This window comes from Nerophis lumbriciformis, linkage group LG35, assembly GCF_033978685.3.
Source record: "Nerophis lumbriciformis linkage group LG35, RoL_Nlum_v2.1, whole genome shotgun sequence".
Classification (NCBI taxonomy): domain Eukaryota; kingdom Metazoa; phylum Chordata; class Actinopteri; order Syngnathiformes; family Syngnathidae; genus Nerophis; species Nerophis lumbriciformis.
In genome coordinates, this window is record NC_084582.2 from 16,400,703 (window position 1) to 16,422,621 (window position 21,919).

At 37.3% G+C, this 21,919-nt stretch overlaps 1 protein-coding gene across 1 annotated transcript; it reads left to right on the top strand.

The window, feature by feature from the left end:
* Positions 1-6,971: 6,971 nt before the first annotated feature.
* Positions 6,972-21,438, top strand: LOC133575317 (transmembrane protein 182-like). The gene is made up of 5 exons (XM_061927966.2): positions 6,972-7,207; positions 18,004-18,121; positions 20,235-20,333; positions 20,421-20,558; positions 20,966-21,438. The coding sequence occupies exons 1-5, from the start codon at positions 7,046-7,048 to the stop codon at positions 21,184-21,186; spliced, it is 738 nt and encodes a 245-aa protein (XP_061783950.2). The 5' UTR covers positions 6,972-7,045; the 3' UTR covers positions 21,187-21,438.
* Positions 21,439-21,919: the final 481 nt, after the last annotated feature.

Genomic DNA, 21,919 nt, shown 5'->3' on the forward strand with positions numbered 1-21,919 from the left:
TTCTTGGAATGTTTTTTTTTTTTTTTTTTTTTTTTTTTTTTTAAGGATGGAAATAAAGTGGGTAACAACTTCTTAATTAAAAAAAATACATACATTTTTATCTCTAATTGACAAAGGGTCAGAATTAGACAAACAACCTAAAATACAGTAGAGTGCCACAGTACTTTGGTTACATAATCAATCAATCAATCAATCAATCAATCAATCAATCAATCAATCAATCAAAGTTGATTTATATAGCCCTTAATCACAAATGCCTCAAAGGGCTTCATAAGCCACAACGGCATCCACAAATCTGATCCCACTTCTGGACAAGAAAACGCTTTATCTAATGGATGGGAACAATGAGAAACCTTAAGAGGGACCGCAGATGCGGGTGCACCTCTGGTCCCACACTTGGAACAGCTAGAACCTCCTGAACTGAAACAGATCCGTGGCCATCTGATAACCTCTCCATGCAAGAGAGGGGTACAGAGCAGAAAAGAGAAGCGGCAGATCAACTGGTCTATATCATCAAACTTTATTGCAGACTCCAACGTCTCTACTGTATACAATCGCATACAGTACATAAAACAAACAAAATACAGTATACAAGACATGATCACATAATATTAAAAACAGTTTCTTGTGCATATTTAGTTAAAGCATCTAATAAATAAATAAAATCAGCAATACAAAAAAATGTATATATACTTTAAAAATGCGTCTACACATTCTATAAAAGGAACATAGACCAGTGTTTCCATATATACGATTGGTACCTAACAGAACTACACCTAGGATTGGTTAGCTGTATAATACGATCATTCTCGGACCCCTGCAGTCTACATATAAACTTAAACATCAGTTTTCTTAGGGTGGCGTGGAAGGTGTTTATCCCTAAGTCACAAAAAAGCTTACTGGCACTACTACCCCTGGGCTTTCCGAGCAGGGTTCTGAGACAGTCATTATATGCAACCTGGAGTTAGCGCAAGCCCTCTTTTTTGAACCTCAAAAGGTGTCTATTTGAAGGCGAGGGTGTATAAATGAGTTTTAAGATGGGAGGTAGTATCTCTAACTGTTACCGGTAGGGCATTCCAGAACAATGGAGGCCGAATAGAAACCACTCTAGAACCTGCCAAGTTTTTTGGGGTTTTGGGAATCACTAATAAACTGGAGTTCTTAGAACGCAAATGTCTGTCCGGGACATATGGTACAATACAATCAGCAAGATAGGATGGAGCTGGTTGTTTAGTATTTTATACATAAGTATTACATCTTAATGTGACTTTAAGTACAGGTGAGCCAGCATAGGCCTACTATGATCAAACTTTCTTGTACTGTACTGTACAGTTAACTAAATATTAAAATGTGTGCTGCTGAATGTTGCAGAATGTCTGACTCGAGCCAAAGTCCAATTAGCACATTTGTGATCATGGTTAATTGCAGTTGCTGGTTTCTCTTTGGCAACATAAAATGATTTGTTCAACTCGTAACTATTCGTAATAATGGGAAAGTCTAAAGAACTCAGTGAAGATCTAAGAAGGAGAACTGCGTGAAAATTCCTGTTCAATAATTGGTTGTGTGACCACAATAGGTTTGAAGAAGATTCCAACCGTCATCCTCAGTTAAAGGAGAGTTAGTCATAATGTTCAGAGACAAGCCAGGAACCACCATGACTCAAACCTGCAATGAACAGAAAAACTGCTGGTTCCAGAGTGTGACTAAGTAACAGTGCAGCCAAAGAAAGAAGCACCTGCTGAAAAATTGACACTGTCGAGCTCAACTGAAACTTGCAGCTGCCCACATGAACACGTCAGATACTCTACAGAAAATGGTTGGTCAGAGGAGACAAAGATTGAGCTATTAGGCGGTGGTAACAAGAAGTATCTCGGGAGTCAAGATGAGACTTTAAAACCTAAGAACACTGTCAAGCATAGTAGTGGTAACACCATTCTCTGGTGCATTTTATGCATGGAATCCTGAAGAAGGACTACTATAAAAGTCACATAAAATCTAAATTTAGATGGCTGAAACTTGGACATAACTGGGTGTTTCAACAAGACCAAGATCCCAAACACACAACAAGGCACTGCAATTCTGCATTTCATCGCTATAATTAACTGTAAAATCACAACTGTGAAGTTACAGCCTATCGTTGTAACTTCACTGTAATAAACTGTACAAAAACCCCAGTGAAGTTACAGCATTTACCAGAATTATACATTTACTGTAATTAACTATAAAACTACAACTGTGAAGTTACAGCAAATAGCTGTAATTCCATTTTAATTAACTGTAAAACTTACAGTTCCGCAGTTACTTTCAATTACTGTTAAGATATTTTAGTGTTAATTACTGCACACAGTTACTGTGAAAGTAATGCAATTATTGCTGTGAATTTACAATGAACATTTTTAAAGTGTAGATTTTGGTTTTCGTATAAAAGCAGGCCAACTTAAAGTTTCAAGAATGACCAACCCCAAAGCCTCGACCTCAACCCTATTCAACATTTCAATCCATCCATCCATTTTTCTACCGCTTATCCCTTTCGGGGTCGCAGGGGGTGCTGGAGCCTATCTCAGCTACAATCGGGCGGAAGGCGGGGTTCACCCTGGACAAGTCGCCACCTCATCGCAGGGCCAACACAGATTTAGTGTTGCCAATCAACCTACCCCCAGGTGCATGTTTTTGGAGGTGGAAGGAAGCCGGAGTACCCGGAGGGAAGCCACGCAGTCACGGGGAGAACATGCAAACTCCACACAGAAAGATCCCGAGCGCAGGATCGAACCCAGGGCCTTCGTATTGTGAGGCAGACGCACTAACACTTTTTCCACCGTGCTGCATTTGTGGATTATATTCAAAAGTGTCTGTGAGGAGGGGGCGACTTGTCCAGGGTGTACCCCGCCTTCCGGCCGAATGCAGCTGAGATAGGCTCCAGCGCCCCCCGCGACCCCGAAAGGGACAAGCGGTAGAAAATGGATGGATGGATGGATGGATTTAAAAGTGTGAAGAGTCTGTGCCAGGAAACTAACCAAATGAAATGAACTCGGCCAAGAAAAGTGCTCAAACATCAAGTCTGAATTGTGCCAGAAGTTTAAAGCCGGCTACATAAAGCTTCTAATTAAGGCAAAACTTTGCTCATTTACATCGAAACAAGTATTAGTGAGTGCGTATTAGCCTATATGTATCATTTTTAATCAACTTTAAATAATTTGAGATAATTCAAACTTGATTTTTATAAAAAACTAAAAAAGATTGCAGAATTTAATTGAACGAATGGTTCAAATAAAATCGATTGAATAGTGTGTAAAATATAATATGGCTGTAATGTAATTATAAAATGCTGAATGTTATGTCAAACCTCTGACTGTATAAAAAAAGTGTCATTGTACAAGATACTTCTTGAGGCAACTCTGTTTTGTACCCCAAGCTATCCAGTAGATGGCAACAAATAGACTTTTACATTAGTTTGGACCTCTGTATAGAATTTCGCTCTACAGTATATGTAAGCCCTGTGATTGACCTATTCCCAATTCAGAGTGTACGCCTCCTCTCTTTTACAGGCAGCTCGGATGGATGGATGGATGGATGGATGGATAGATAGATAGATAGATAGCTAGATAGATAGATAGATAGATAGATAGATAGATAGATAGATAGATAGATAGATAGATAGATAGATAGATGGATAGTACTTTATTGATTCCTTCAGGAGAGTTCCCTCAGGAAAATTAAAATTCCAGCAGCAGTGTACAGAATTGAGAACAAATTTAAAAAGTAAAAAGTAAATAATGGGGGTATAAATGGAAATAAAATAGAACACATAATAATAAGAATAAAAATAAAAAGCAACAATAAGAATACAAATATAACAGTAAAAATAAGAATATATCAAGAGAAACTAGGCAGTAGTGACCATGTTATGAAAATGTATTGCACTTTTTAAACATTTTTTTATCAGTTTTACATCCCCTGTCATCCTAGTACCACCCTCCCCCCCAGAGAGGAGTTGTACAGTGAATGATGAATGAAATACATGTATATCAATGTACGAAAATCGTACTTGAGACCAACGAAATAGTTTACAGCTATTGTACCATGACTTGACCTGTGACCCTTTTTGGTGCCTATCCCCCAGGTTGTGAAAGGCTGCACTATATCCATGACTTTCAATTTGCGCACTCCTGTACTTACTCTTATATATGTGGTATACTAAGTGCCAATATGGCAATGATTAAATGACCCACAGCATCTAGATCACCGACTTTTTCACTAACAATTTCTCTTTATGTATTTCCTCATGAAAATTAATTTGGCAGTCATTTCTCATATTTTTTTGTGTAATAGGCCAATAATAACTGCACTTGGAATGCCCCCTTTCAATCGCCAGACTCAACATGCCTCTTCCTCTTGGTGTGACATCATCTACAGAACTGGAGCCCATTTCTCCACATATAAAATTCTAAATTGATATGGTTAACATTACGAGTGAGAATAGGTGTAAACAAATCTGTCACGGCGCATGTGCAGTCCCGCATGCCTTCTGCTGCGAGCACTGCTCGCTCTGGCTGCATTGCGGCCACGCGCTGTCAAAGTTGCAGGCAAGCTGCAATCAGCACACCTGGGACTAATGAGGTCAGGCAGCATGAAGACCAGCGGACCCGAAGATCCTGTTCCCGTAGTAAGCATCCCGTCTCTGGCTTCCCTCCCGCGTACTTGATCGCTCTCTTTGTCTTCCCAGTTCCCGTGTCTTATGTCCCTTGTGTTTCCTGCAGTACTTCCCGTGTCTCCCGTGATCGAGCTGTGTGCCTCGACTTCCCTCTGGACTTTGTACTGCCTCCCTCCATCCTTGACCACTGCTTGGACACGGACCCTTTTGACGCCTCGCTATACCCCCCGACAACCTGCCTGTCTCAAAGGGGCTACGCTCTTCTGCGTAGCCCCTTTGGACTTGTTCGCTTCCTCACTCAACACTCACGGTAACACACAACAGTTAATTCCACACTTAGTCACACACCATACACACTCTTGGATTTCATCACGCTCCATTCCCTTGTTGTTGAATTAATATTATTTTTTGATTACATATATATATATATATATATATATATATATATATATATATATATATATATATATGTAATCAAAAAATAATATTAATATATTACTAATATATATATATATATATATATATATATATATATATATATGTAATCAAAAAATAATATTAATATATTACATATATATATATATATATATATATATATATATATAAAAATAATATATATATATATATATATATATATATATATATATATATATATATATATATATATATATATATATATATATATATATATATAAATATTAAAGCAAAAACTTTTGGCCTGTACTGTACATGTGTTACGTACAGTACAACTGTACTGTACAATTACGTCAACTGAAGGAGGGCAAGATAGACTGCTTAAAATACATTGAAGGCATCTGCGTAACTGTTGCAAACACTCCATTTAACAAAGCGATTAAAAGTGCATCGGTGGCAGTGTTTTTCCTTGACCACAAACATGGCGTTGAAATTCTAAACTATTTTTCGAAAACACTATTTTGGTTTGATGCGCAGGCAGAGTGCTTTTATTGTGAAAGCCGGGGAGTGTATTCTTGGTCTTGTAGTGCTTTGGGAATGTACTGTGTGACCCAGCTTTATGTAAATAAAATACAATGTAATAAAAAGCAATGTCCCAAGTTCACGGCTGTCATTCTTCCTTCATGTTAAAGGGGAACTAAACTTTTTATTTATTTATTTTGCCTTTCATTCACTATCCTTATGTGAGACAAGAACAAATACATACTTTTTTTTAATGCATTTTAATTTGTATTATACGGCAAGCACGAGGTGGCTAACAATGCAGCTCAAGGGAGTCATAGTGCACCTATAAAGCCCCCTAAAAAACATCTAAAAGCTGACAACAATACTCAATTTACATGTCATAACCTGCATAGAACCAAGTCATAGCAATTTTGTTATTATAAGCGCTAATGCAGAGGAGCTGCTTTTAGAGGTAAGCAGCCTATGCAGCTTTTGACAACTTTGACATATAACTTAGACCCAGACATCACGCTAAAGACACAAAAACACACTCATTTCCGCCCACATTTTTTTTTATACCTGCTTCTTCATCTAAACGGGGAGACATTCCATCAGTCGTCATCCCAATGAGAGCAGACATTATACAGTAAGTGATTGTTTTATTATTTTATCTCATGCACTTGGCCCGTTGTCCTTGACTGGACTCTTTGCAACAAACCATTGAACCTGTGATTCTTTTGAGTCTGCATTTCAGACAAAGTATTGATGAATTTGTGTTCTGAATGTTTACACTCTCAATAACATTGATTGTAATCCTGCTTAAAAACAATTAGATCGTAACGAATATGATTAATTAGTAACGCGGTAGTATACGAATACCGGTATACCGTACAACCCTACTACACATTGATTTCATGACTGATTTACTGCTCTAAAACACATGTTCTACTGTTCTATTCTCAAGCACTATATGAAACACCTGAACTTCCTTCTAAAGACACATTAGGAAAAATCACGACAAGGATACAAAACAATGAACTGCTAAGCGTTCATACTTGTCTTGCTTTGGAAATATTTGAGGGTCATTTACATCTTCAGTCTAATTCATTTTTAAAGTCCCCTTCCAAGAGTAACATCAGGCTACCAAATACTTGCAGTCCGAAATGCTTGCATGGTTGTCGTCTTCATTCTAAAGTAACGCACACAACCAGTCCTTGTTGCCTTGACAAATGCATGGCACACCAAGGGTAATTTGACGAGGACAGGCATGCTTCCTAAAATAACTCTGGGACCCCCACCTGCCCTCCTTGGTCACTGGAGCTTCTTTCCCCCCCAGCTCCTAGTATGCTAAGGGAGTGGCCTGCAGAGAGTTTTGTTTTGGGTTCGGCCAAAGGCTGCCAGGCAGACAAAAGAGAGGTGTCAGTCGCATTGAGTTTGAAGAGAAGATCGTTGTGAGGAGGAATTTGGGCCGTAGCTATGAGGGTGGGAGCTGCAGCCTTGGCTGGGGGGATATTCGGGTCACTGGGGACCATGTGTTTCTTCCTGGCCTTTGGGACAGACTACTGGTTGGTGGCCAGTGACAACTGTGGACCTTACACATGGCCCACAATGAAAGACAACAATTCCAATTGGACTGAGGTAAGACATGTCAACACATTTAAACAACAAGATAGCAGTTAGTGTGTAAATACAAGATAATACAACACAGGTTCATTGGTTTTACACTTAGAATGCATTCTAAACATATAAAAAATAGTCAGTGTACAGTAGTGCTAATGGCTTTTTTTTATTAGGAGTGTTTCGATCTGATTTTGGTCTGATATTAGCAAAAAAAACAGTATTGGTGGATAAAGGCTTACATCTAAAACAGGGGTCGGGAACTGTTTTGGCTGAGAGAGCCATGAAAGTCAAGTATTTTAAAATGTATTTCCGTTAGAGCCATATAGTATTTTTTTAACACTGAATACAACTAAATGTGTGCATTTTTAAGTAAGACCAACATTTTTAGAGTATAATAAGTCTCTTATTCTTTTTAATAACATTGTTATTCTGAAGGTAACCAATAATAAATAAAATACTTCTTACCATTAATGAACAAGTGCGGAAGAAAACGGATGGATGGATTAAGATGCATGAGAATGTTTTATATTCTGAACGTTATTTTTAACACTGTGATTACCAGCGGAATTATTCATTACTTATCGTGTTAAGCAATGTCAGCTAAGATTTATCTGAGAGCCAGACGCAGTCATCAAAAGCAGTGTTGGGACTAACGCGTTACAAAGTAACGCCGTTAGATTCGGCGGTAACTAGTAATCTAACGCGTTATTTTTTTATATTCAGTAATTCAGTTACCGTTACTACATGATGCGTTACTGCGTTATTTTACGTTACTTTTTTTGTAGTATAAAGTGTGTTTTATCGGAGGGCTGCTGTGTCATCGTTCTGATTCTTCTTGTGTCACAAGCCGGAGAAGAGAGAGAGACACGCGCTCTGTGTGTGAGTGTGAGTGTGAGTGTGTGGAGGGAGGAGAGGGGGGAGGGGGGCGTGTCTGATCATGGCGGAGCCAGAAGTCGAGTTTGCTGACATGGAGATATTTTCACTACTTTTCTTTTGTCGAGCACAAAGAAAATAACAATTTAGTTTAATGTAAATTGTGCTTTGGATCAAAGATCCCATCTACTGCCCAAAACAGCAATTCAAATCTGCTGAAACAAGCTCCATAGCAACATGCTTCGACGAAGCTATTAAAGAGAGACAGAGACTCCAATGACACTTCACCACGTAAGGATTAACTCTGCCTCTGTTCATCTTTCAGAACTGAAGGTACACACACTCTGTCAATCATAAAGAGGGATGCTAGTGGGCCAAGCCAATCTTTCCTTATCTCTAAACTAAAACTGGGGAAATGTGTAGAGTGTTCTGGGCTTCAGACATGATTTTGTGTCAGAATTTCTTGAGGAAAAAATGCCTGGTTAGGCTTTGTGTATGTAGTGTGTGCCTTTCTTGCTTTACAGCTATGCTGTTATTATGCTGTTTGTTACTTATGTATGTTATGTTGCAGCTATTTAAAATAGTTTTGTCAATTTGTTCTGGCCAGAAACAAATTGGCCTTTGTAACATATCTTTGTCTTTGTGTGTTGTATGTCGACCACATTGCTTAGCAGAGTTCAGTGATACAAATGTATGTCAAGTTGATCAACAGATTGTATTATTCTCCAGTGCAATAACAGTACTGACATGAAGGCTAAAAGGGCATTAATTGGAGCTTTTAAAAAAAAGAAGAAAAAAAGAAGTAACTAAATAGTTACTTTTCACAGTAACGCATTACTTTTTGGTGTAAGTAACTGAGTTAGTAACTGAGTTACTTTTGAAATGAAGTAACTAGTAACTATAACTAGTTACTGTTTTTCAGTAACTAACCCAACACTGATCAAAAGAGCCACACCTGGCTCTAGAGCCATAGGTTCCCTACCCCTGATCTAAAAGCTCCGATAAAATCAGTCCTACAGCATGTTTATTTGAGCAAAGCTTGATAGTTAAAACTTAAAGTACCACTGATAGTCACACACACACTAGGTGTGGTGAAATTACTCTCTGCATTTGACCCATCTCCTTGTTCCACCCCCTTAGAGGTGAGGGGAGCAGTGAGCAGCGGAGGTGGCCGCGTTCGGGACTCATTTTGGTGATTGAACCCCCAATTCCAACCCTTGATGCTGAGTGGGAGGGATTGGGTCCTATCTTTATAGTCTTTGGTATGACTCGGCCGGAGTTTGAACTCACGGCCTACCGATCTCAGGGCGGACACTCTAACCACAAGGCCACTGAGCAGCCAGTTAACATCTAAATGTCCTCCAATAAGCACACACGGTTAATCTTTTCTTATATTTTAGTCAAGTCATTTACACAAGGGGGCTTCACGGTGGCAGAGGGGTTAGTGTATCTGCCTCACAATACGAAGGTCCTGAGTAGTCTTGGGTTCAAGCCCGGGCTCGGGATCTTTCTGTGTGGAGTTTGCATGTTCTCCCCGTGACTGCGTGGGTTCCCTCCGGGTACTCCGGCTTCCTCCCACCTCCAAAGACATGCACCTGGGGATAAGTTGATTGGCAACACTAAATTGGCCCTAGTGTGTGAATGTGAGTGTGAATGTTGTCTGTCTATCTGTGTTGGCCCTGCGATGAGGTGGCGACTTGTCCAGGGTGTACCCCGCCTTCCGCCCGATTGTAGCTGAGATAGGCTCCAGCGCCCCCCCGCGACCCCAAAAGGGAATAAGCGGTAGAGAATGGATGGATGGATGGATTTACACAAGGTACCGGTACATAAGATACTACTAGAAGCTAGCAGCTACACAACAGATAAGTACACAATAGCACACAAAATAGACAGACGTGTCCTTAATTGAACAATATTACAGTCTAAAACACCACATTTGTCAATATGAACAAGTATCAAATTAGTATTGTTGCATATTACTTACAGACAGTGATGGGCAGTAACAAGCGACATGTAACTAGGCTACTTAGTGTAACTATATTTTCCAGGAGCTTGGCGATAGCTTATCAAGTAGGTTTTCCTGTAGCTACTTTTAGATCTATGTAGCTTGTAGCTTGCATCGAAGCTACAAGCTGCAAAGAGAGAAAATGGGCCCCAAAGAATACGGGGAAAATACAATGACCTGGATTGATTGATTGATTGAAACTTTTATGAGTAGATTGCACAGTTCAGTACATATTCCGTACAATTGACTACTAAATGGTAACACCTGAATAAGTTTTTCAACTTGTTTAAGTCGGGGTCCACGTTAATCAATTCATGGTAAAGAGTGAGAATATCCATACATATGGCAAAAATCCATGATGATTGGTTGGTGTTCTTATGATGAGTCACAATTGGCTAAGGTTAGGGCGAAACATTACGGACTGGCCAATCAGAGGCAAGAAAAGGCGGGTCAACAAAATGAATAAGAAAGATCATCACAATCACGCACTCATGTCACATGACGACGAGGGAGTCAGAGACAGAGGGTTGCTCGAAGCTGACGACTAAAAAAAAAAAACATACTTGAAAATGGCAGCGGGATTCTCTCTGGCAGATTATTCCTTTAGTGATGAAGATGATGTGCAAGAAACCCACAATAATGTGTGTCCTTAGCCATATTTAGACAAATGTAGGCATTTAGAGAAAACAATGCCCAAAACCTTAGTTTTTAGTCGTTTACTCTGTAAACTAAAATCATAACTGCTCTATTCATGTGAGACGTCCAACACAAATTTAGGATACACATTAAGGTGAGCGAGTTCATGAACATTTTACTGAACATAACCATTACCTCCTGCTGAGGCTTTTAAATATCTACAATATGCATTTGACAGAGTACAAGAACAACTTTGCTATCTTCAACTGGTTTTGAATGCAGAGAAAACAAAGTGTATGTTCTTTACCACATCAAAAACTGTAAGATCAGCACTGTGTGAGAACATTTTATCAAGAAATGGGCAACACATTATGTTAGTATCTGCTTTTAAATATTTAGGATTTTTAATTGATGACCACTTGAGTTTTAAGGAGCACATTCAGTATGTTGTAAAAAAACTGAAACTTTTACTGGGATTTTATTATAGAAACAAGTCTTGCTTTTCTTTTAATGTGAAACAGAAATTGGTGGAAACAACATTTTTACCTGTTATTGACTATGGAGATGTGTTGTACATGAATGCTACTGCTGGTTGTCTCCACAAGCTGGATGGTGTGTACCACGGGGCACTGAGATTCATCACCAACTGCTCACCCCTTGCTCACCATTGCGTGTTATACCGGTACTCAATGGTTAACTCGACGCCTCAATCATTGGTATGTTTTCATCTACAAAACCATTCTGGGTATCACTCCATCTTATCTGTCTTGTCTTTTAACAAAGAAACAAGGAAGTCACAATCTTCGTTTAAAGAATGTTCTGCAATTTGTCGTCCCCAAAGTAAGAACTGAACTGGGCAAGAAAGCATTTAGGTTTTCAGCACCGATGGCTTGGAATAACCTACAATCGAATATTAAACTTCAAACCTGTGTTACATTGAATGAGTTTACAGCTTCTGTGAAAGGACTGCAGTCTACCTTGTCTGTATGCACATGTGTCATGTGAGCAAGTTTTAATGTTGTAAATTTGATGTTTTATGTGTTGTTTACTGTTTTAATGTAACCTTGCTGCTGCCCCCTTGGCATACTTGCCAAGCCTCCCGGATTTTCCGGGAGACTCCCAAAATTCAGCGCCTCTCCCGAAAACCTCCCGGGACAAATTTTCTCCCGAAAATCTCCCGAAATTCAGGCGGAGCTGGAAGCCACGCCCCCTCCAGCTCCATGCGGACCTGAGTGACGTCAGGTGCGCAACACCACGTAAATCGTTGGCCAACCAAAAAGTAACCCCAGTACGCTATAGCCAACATTCACCAGGAGATGGCAACAGACAAACATAGCTAACTCTATTACATTATTCCCCTTTTAGAAATGTATATAAGTTACTCAAAATAAATAAACAACCCAACCAAAAAATGCAGCAGCTCAATTAAAAAACTGTACTTAAGCCACATTCTTTTTTTTTTTTTTTAGTACTGAACTCTTAACCCTCATTTGTAAAAAAATAACATGCTTATTATACAAACAGTATTTGTACACCTTTAACACAGATTTTTATACTGTCTTCAGAGATTCAGTTTTTTTGGTGGTACTCGAAACCTTTCTGGGTACCTGCGAAAGGGTGTTCAGCATGGTTAGAAAAATAGTGACAGAGAATAGAACAAGGATGGACAATTCAATCCTTAACTCAACAATGAGTAGATGAGTGTTATGTGTGTGTATATGTGTAAATAAATGAACACTGAAATTCAAGTATTTCTTTTATTTATATATATATATATATATATATATATATATATATATATATATATATATATATATATATATATATATATATATATATATATATATATATATATATATGTATGAAATACTTGACTTGGTGAATTCTAGCTGTAAATATACTCCTCCCCTCTTAGCCCCGCCCCCAACCATGCCCCCGCCCCACCCCGACTACGACCCCCCCACCCCCCACCCCCACCCCCCACCTCCCGAAATCGGAGATCTCAAGGTTGGCAAGTATGCCTCTTGGCCAGGTCTCCCTTGGAAAAGAGATCTTTGATCTCAATGGGATTTTTATCTGGTTAAATAAAGGCTAAATAAAATAAAAAATTACCAACTGTTCCCAAAAAGCACACAAGCCATTTTTTGTTTTTGTCAATGTATAGATAGATGCTGTTTTTTTTTTTTTTTTTTACTGTAGGTAGAGGAATGACTAACATTTAAGAGTGGGCCAAAAAAAAGGCAAACTAAAATGAACACACACAGTGGGGAGGGGGGACTCCTAAAAGTAGTTGTAGGGTGTCCCCAGCTAAGTGACATTTAGTGAATAGTAATGATGTAACGACAGGGTTGCATTTTACTGCGTGGATCGTTCTCCCAAGATGCAGCAGGAACTCCGGAGGCAAGGTGCAGGTGAGACAGTGATTTATTGTCCATGAAACATGCACAAATATAAAAAGACAGAAAAGCGTGCCGATAGCGTGGGAGCTATGGCGAAGCTTAGCACAGGAACAGGAACAGGAATCAAAGATTGTGGAAATACTTCATGTAACGTGTTGCATGGAAGCAAATAGTAGACGTCGTCACTGTTGCGTAGTGCAAACAAAAGCACCAGACCGAGTGAGGTGAGAGGACAGAATAAATAGCTCCCTGATTAGTGCCCAGGAGCAAGTGAGTGTCCCGAAAACGAATCGGAGGCAGGTGAAAACAATCTGCCGTCATGGCAACTAAAACACAAAACAGGGGTGCTGAAACCGAACTTAAACAACAAGTGAATTGACATGTACACAAACTATTATCCGGGCAATGGATCATCACAAAGTAACCCTTTTTGGGTCCATTGGTACACAAATGCTGTTAAATGTAGCTTTGATCTAGCAAGCTACGTCTGTTGTGTAGCTTGTAGTGTATTTTACCACAATTCTCCAGTGATAGCTTCCCCTATGGCATGTCTATGAATGTTCTCATTCATCCAGGCCATTGTCATCTCAGGGCATTCACTCGATCGCAACTGGACTGTTTGGTTTGTCTTAGAAGATGTTCCGCCTCTTATCCGAGTAGGCTTCATCAGTTTGTGCTCATAGACTTAGATTGATCAGATCTAGTCGACTAAATTTAATGTAGTTTGAATTAATATTTTAAATTGTATTCACTGAATTTGGAATCTTACCAATGTTCACTTAACTTGGTACAAACATTTATTTTACAGTTAAGTTTATTGTGCGTTTGTACATTTCAATTCCTGGGGATGTAAATGGCGGCGTTACGAGTGCTTAGCTTTATCGTCTGGTGTACCCCAAGGGTCAGTTTTAGGACAAAAAATATTCAACCTATTCCTTAAAACATCTGTAAAATCAGTGAAGGACCTACAGCTAATACCATTTGCAGCTGCCACTACTGCATTCTGATCAGGGTAAGCGTTACAGGAACCAATGAAAACTATTATGGTAGAAATAAGAAACTAAAAAGATGGTTTGATGAAAACAGATTATCCTTGAATTTAAATAAAACTAAAATAATGTTATTTGAAAAACAAAGCTAGATGTTCAAACACGAATACAATTAGATGGTGTAACCATTGACATAGTCCAAGAGAACACATTTGTAGGCATTATAATAGACCAGGGGTCGGCAACCCAAAATGTTGAAAGAGCCATTTTGGACCACAAATACAAAAAAATAATCAGTCTTGAGCTGCAAAAAATTAAAAGACTTATATAAGTGTTATAATGATGGCAACACATGATGTAAGTGGCTAATTAGGTATATTAGCCTACTATCAAAATGACTGTGTTGAAGGCTGAAGCAAATCTTCGTTGACAGAAATGTTGAAATCTAATATTCATTCTACACATGTTTTACAACATTGCAAAACATTAGTAAAACTTCTAAGAGGGTGAGATAACTCCTGGAAATGACTGTCTTAGAATGACCAAAGGTATAGATGTGTGGGTCCAACTTAAAGGAAACAACAGGCCGTCTTCTTCTAATGGATTTATTACAATCTTTGCAAGCTGGGTAACATTTGCTGTGGTCTGGAACAACATGGCGCACAAACAACTATCAGAAATGTAGCCAATGTTACATACAGATACTATTTCATGAAACAAAAATAAACTAAATACACAGAGTAAGTAAAGGAAATTAAACAAGCTCAAATATACCTACAAACGAGGCATAATGATGCAATATGTACATACAGCTAGCCTAAATAGCATGTTAGCATGGATTAGCTTGCAGTCATGCAGTGACCAAATATTCCTGATTAGCACTCCATAACAAGTCAATAACATCAACAAAGCTCACCTTTGTGCATTCACGCACAGTATAAAATGTTTGGTGGGCAAAATGAGAGAAAGAATGAGTGGCATAAAACACGTCCTTCTGTGGCAGCGTCGGAGAAAGTTATACATGTAAACAAACTGTTGAGTCACAGTCTACACAACAGTGAGCTCAAGGGCCGCTTAAATTAGTAGGACAAAACGGCGCTCACCAAATACTCTCATCAGTGAAGCACAAACATATTAAACAGTGGGCTTTCTAACAATTAGGAAGCTTTGTGTCGTGTAACATTTTTCACCCCATTTCTTTCCCATTTTCATACATTTTTGAAAAAGCTCCATGGAGCCACCAGGGCGCCGCTAAAGAGCTGCGGGTTGCTGACCACTGTAATAGACACTAAAATGAGCTGGAACCCACACATTATTAGAATAAGAAATTCTGTATCACAAATCCATTATATTCTGTACTTTTCTCTTGTGTTACATACCTGAGTTAGTGTGTACCAATATGGGGAAACAATTATAGTGCTAGCAGTACTGCAGAAAACATCAGTTCGGACAATATATCACACTGGATATGGAGAACACACAAATCCTTTGTTTATAGAACCTACAATATTGTAATTCACAGATCTTGTACATTTTTAAATGGTAAACATTATGTATAAAGCAGGCAGCCCAGAAATGTGCAACAGTAAACTAAATAAAACTGACAATAAAGCATTTGTTTGCATTGATAATATTAAAAGCATTAAATATATTTCTATGAGGAATTCAACTATGGAATGAATTGACTAAAGAACTTTAACACTGTATTAGGACGAGCTGCAGCTCTTTGCTCTTGTGTATCCTTTGTGTTCTTGATGTTTCCCTTGTGTTTTCATGGGTTTTTGGTCCTTTGGTTGGGCCCCTTTTGTGATTTCTGCTTTTGCTTTTTGGTGATTTTTGGAGAACTTTTGGATCTTCCTCAGGGGAGCCTTTTGGCCATGACCATATTTGAACCTGAGACTAGCAGATGGCTCTCTGCCACACCGAGAGTGACCGGAGGAGAAGCAGACAAGGAGACGGCGCTGCGGATCTGGCGTTGGGATGGATGGGCTTCACAAAGTCCTGACCGAGGAAACTTCGGTCTCTCTGGACAGATTCTCGCTTGTCCGTGCGGACTGGACATTGGCCAAGAGCTTGTGGGCAGCCTAGGACAGAGTCGGCTCTCTTGGTAGCTTTGTTGGGTCTGTTCTTGTCTCCGGCCGTGCTATTGTACTCCTCGCTTCAGCAAATGATGGCGTGGAGCACCGCAGTGGCCACTGTGGTGTATGTGGGTGATGAGAGGGTGTTTTGTCGTTGTTGTTTTGTTGTTTGAATGTGCATGTGGGGTGGCCTGCGGACCTGCAGCAAAGCGGGGTGTGCCAGGACCGGTTTCGAGATTGGCGACAGGTACGTAGATGGCACACCTGGGCTAGCTTATCGAATCACTAGTCGTTCTGTTAAAGAGCAGCAGCCGGGAAGGAGAGGGGTTGTTGATGGTGGAGAGAAAACCCGAACACGAACGAGACTGAGGGCGAGACGGACAGAAATGATTGAAAACTAACACAAAAAACATTTATTGCAAAATAAATCATTGTTCAGAAAATGAACAATGATTTATTTTGCAATAAATGTTTTTCGTTTTCAGTCATTTCTGTCTGTCTCGCCCTCACTCTCGTTCGTGCTTGGGTTTTCTCTCCACCATCAACAACCCCTCTCCTTCCCGGCTGCTGCTCTTTAACAGAGCGACCGGTGATTAGATAAGCCAGCTCAGGTGTGCCATCTACGCACCTGTCGCTAATCTCGAAACCGGTCCTGGCACACCCCGCTTCGCTGCAGGTCCGCAGGCCACGCCCCCCCCCACAGTGCACAATGTGTATTATTTGTTGCACATTTTGTTTTTTTTTGTTGAGTTTTACTTTTGTAGCTGTATGTAGAAATGGGGCCGCTGAAGTGGCAATTTTTTGTATTTGCTCAGTGCTATAGATCTATATTTTATGTGTTCTTTAAAGTTTCCCTCTTGTTTTCATGTGTTTTTTACCTTATTTGTGTGGCCTTTTTGAACCTGCATTACGGGATAATTAAAGTCTACCCTATTCTATCCTAATGATCTTTTTTAATATGATCTAAATATACAATTGATTTTCATGAGCAGGCTGACCAATTGTGAGTAAATGTTGCTGTCTGGAATTACAAGATGTCCAGATTCTCACCAAAAATGTGATAGGTCCATCTTCATGTGTCCTATAATTTATTATTTTACTTTTGTCAACACTAGTGCTGTTGAAAAAGGACACCAAAACAACAAGGCTACTACTGTATGGTGAGATCATTTCTATTCTGACCACTGGACATGTTTATCTGTCATAAGATCTTTATACAACCCTTATTTTGCCCAAGCACGTGTCATCATACAAAGCTTAAATGGTCTGTATTATATAGCACTTTAGCGCTTTACTTTACCTGCACAAAACCCAAAGTGCTTTACATTATGCTGTACAGCACATTCACCCATTCACACACACACACACACACAATGACTGATGGCGGAAGCTGCAAGGTGGTTGAAGTGTCTTGCCCAAGGACACAACGGCTGTGACTATCATGGCAAAAGCTGGATTCGAACCAGGAACCCTTAAGGTGTTGGCACGGCCGCTCTATCAACTGAACACTCTCCCCCCAACCCCTTTATGAGTTACATTTATATAAGCTAATAGTGTTGGAATCAATCAAAGTCTTGCATATCCCATAAGGGGTTGATTAAAGTTCCTACATATCATCGATCATGTTTTTGACAATCCTGTGGAAAATATAAACATGCATGTTTCATAAGTTCCTCTTGAAGGCTGCACAAACCTCCCAATCAGAATCACATTGATGTTTTGGCACCTTTCAGGTAGCTCATGGCAGCCGCAGCATTGCCGTGTGTTGACTGGCAGATATTTCGGTGTCTTTATTTGACAACTGATGTCAGACTGTTTCCTTTTTTCCCTGCAGTTTGTAAATGCAGTCGACGTGTCTTCTGCTTCCCTCACCCTCCACCATGAAGGCTTTTTCTGGCGCTGCGTGTTCCAGGTAGAGCCTGCTGCAGATGCAGTGCTGGCAACTCTCTTCAGTACGTGGAAGTACTTTTCAAATGCAGCTCATTTTGTTTAGTGAGGAGATTTATCACGCAAAAAAAACATATGCAGGTTAGAAAAATAAATAGGTACGTAATATATTCATTACATTTAAACAAATTTAATTTAGTATTTAATTAAATAATACCAACTGAATAAATACACTCAATACATATTTAATACAAAATCAATACAATTAAATATATATCTACTGTATATATGTGTATATATATATATATATATATATATATATATATATATATATATATATATATATATATATATATATATAAATAAGTAAATATGAAAGGCAAATAATTATTACATCCTCAGAATGTATTTTAATTTATTTTATTTTATTTTATTTTATTTTATTTTGTGTTATTTAAATTTTTTTCCATTTCATTACATTTATTTTATATTTTGGAGTTTATTTATTTATTTTATTAATGTCATTATATGTTGATAATAATTAATAAACATATTGCATGGAAATGTGTTTATTTTATTTATTATAAACTATTTATTGTATTTTCATTGTATTGTTTTTTATTTATTAGTTTATTGATTTTCCACTGTGGAGGCAATTCCATTTCATTGTATTGCATTTTGTTTTATTCTATTTTGTTTACTTTAATTGTTTTTTTATTCACATTGTATTTAATTTCATATTGTGTATGCATTTAGTTATTTAACGTTTAGTATATATAATACCAATATATATATATATATATATATATATATATATATATATATATATATATATATATATATATATATATATATATATATACCGGTATATATGGCATTGCATTTTTACACTGTTTATCATATTTATATTGTACTGTTATTATTTTGTCATTATTATGTATTACCATGTATTCTTTCATTATTATAATTACTATTATTATCATTGTTATTAGTATTATCATTATTATTATTTGCCAGTTCATTACTACAAAAGGATTTTCCACTGTAGGGACTTTACTTTAATTTATTTCATTTCATTTTGTTTCATTTCATTTAATTTCCTTTTATTTCATTTCATTATTTCATTTCATATATATATATATATATATATATATATATATATATATATACATATATATATATATATATATATATATATATATATATATATATATATATATATATATATATATATATATATATATATAACGACATAAGTAAAATAACAAAATACATAAAAATAACAAAAAAAATATCAACTACGGTATAATGTAATGAAATGAAATAAAAGGAAATTAAATGAAATGAAACAAAATGAAATGAAATAAATTAAAGTAAAGTCCCTACAGTGGAAAATCCTTTTGTAGTAATGAACTGGTAAATAATAATAATGATAATACTAATAACAATGATAATAATAGTAATAATAATAATGAAAGAATACATGGTAATACATAATAATGACAAAATAATAACAGTACAATATAAATATGATAAACAGTGTAAAAATGCAATGCCATATATACCGGTATATATATATATATATATATATATATATATATATATATATATATATATATATATATATATATATATATATATATATATATATATATATATATATTGGTATTATATATACTAAACGTTAAATAACTAAATGCATACACAATATGAAATTAAATACAATGTGAATAAAAAAACAATTAAAGTAAACAAAATAGAATAAAACAAAATGCAATACAATGAAATGAAATTGCCTCCACAGTGGAAAATCAATAAACTAATAAATAAAAAACAATACAATGAAAATACAATAAATAGTTTATAATAAATAAAATAAACACATTTCCATGCAATATGTTTATTAATTATTATCAACATACAATGACATTAATAAAATAAATAAATAAACTCCAAAATATAAAATAAATGTAATGAAATGGAAAAAAATTTAAATAACACAAAATAAAATAAAATAAAATAAAATAAAATAAATTAAAATACATTCTGAGGATGTAATAATTATTTGCCTTTCATATTTACTTGGCATTACATTTTGTAGGAATACATATCACAAAAACACACATTTTCACTCAATACTCTTTACTTTGAAACTTCGTTGTTTGTTTTTACTTGTAGCCAACCAACCAGAATCCAAGGTGTGTGTCCATGGCTACCTCTTCCCACTACCAGTTACACTTGGCCCAGTACCTCATCCCTTCTATGACGCGACAGCAGGTGCTGCACCTTTAAGCCAACAAAGAAGGAATATGTACTCAAAAATATATTTCTTGTAATAACAAACGTTGCTTGGATTTGTTTTAGTTTTCAGAGGTTTCTGGACAGTCTTCATAATCCTGGCATTGGTCTCAGCTCTGACTGGGAGCTTCCTCCTGGTCTGCGGGGTCCCTTTTATCAGCCATAAACTCTACAAGCTTGGAGGAGCCTTTTTCATCATTGCTGGTATGCGAAAAGCACATTGTGCCTGTGGGCCAATACAGCGCATCCCAACCACTGTGTCGCGGCATATTAATGGGCTTTGGTTCAATACATGTTGTAAAACATTGGCCAAATATACACAAAAGAAAAGAAAATTGTTGGAGCCATTGAAGCGTCCAGAATATCTAAAAAGTCACCTGCAGATTTGAGACTCAAGACGTACAACATGTCTACGTGGTCCTAGTTGCAGTCAGCTGTTCATGCCTGTCACATGACAGACACAACCTGCTCACACATGAGCAAATATATCACTCACTTACTGTTAATGTCCCCGCAGTTGGTGCAAGTAAACACTGCCACCATGGTGATCATATAACAACTGCAAGGGATTTTAACACAGCAATGATCAACGTCTTTGTATTTCTCCACAGCATGCTCGTTCCTCTTCGTTTTGCTGCTCTTCGTGCTGTGGATGGAAGTGGTGGACGTGAAACGTTACATCCTCCAGGAGAGAGGCGAGACATGTTCTGATGGCCAAGTTTCAGTATTCTATGGCCTGTCGTTTATGGTGGCTGCAGCCGGCGTCCCCCTGGAGCTCGTGTCTGGGCTAGTCTTCATGCTTGTGGGCCGAGCGCTGCTTGCCAACAAGTGAGCAGGCCATCTGGCATACATGCAGGGGGTGACGCAACTGACCTTTTTATATATCCTGCACGAGGACTGAGCAGCTATTCTTGCAAAATGTCGTCACCTTTCTGTGGAGGTACGACAACAGAGACGCACGTTGGAAATAAAGTATAATGTTATTATAGCTCAAAATAACAACAATCTACATAAGGACAAATTTGCCTCGGATTTGATGAAATTGAAAAGATATATACAGTTTATACGCATCTGTACATTTTTATTGGGATTTTCAATGTTCAATTCAATTTGATTAAATCTGGATCATATCAACATGACTTTTTCTTTGACAATACAGTTTATACCTTGCATGCAAATACAGATGTGTGTTTGAATTGGATATTAATTTAACAGGGACGTGTATCTGTTTTCACATTCCTATATTTTTTTGTTTCGTTTTTTTCATTAAATTTTATTGACATCCAGCATCAGACATTCCTATCCATGACATCATATTTACATACATCATATATCTGTTGTCTGCCCTAAATGTCACGTTTGTATCCCAACGGTGCCACCCCTCCCCCCAAAAAAGAAAAAAACAGCAGGAAAACAAAATAATATTTACAGATTCTTCAATTAAATAAAGAAAAAAAAAGAAAACATAATGCATTATTAATAATAATAATCAGAAATAAAAAAGAAGAATATATATATATATATATATATATATATATATATATATATATATATATATATATATA

Excerpts from the sequence above, each read along its gene's own strand:
- LOC133575317 (XM_061927966.2), top strand. The coding sequence starts at position 7,046 with ATGAGGGTGGGAGCTGCAGCCTTGGCTGGGGGGATATTCGGGTCACTG. Across the intron at positions 7,208-18,003 it reads ACAATTCCAATTGGACTGAG|TTTGTAAATGCAGTCGACGT; the intron begins GTAAGACATGTC and ends TTTTCCCTGCAG. Across the intron at positions 20,334-20,420 it reads CTTCTATGACGCGACAGCAG|TTTTCAGAGGTTTCTGGACA; the intron begins GTGCTGCACCTT and ends GATTTGTTTTAG.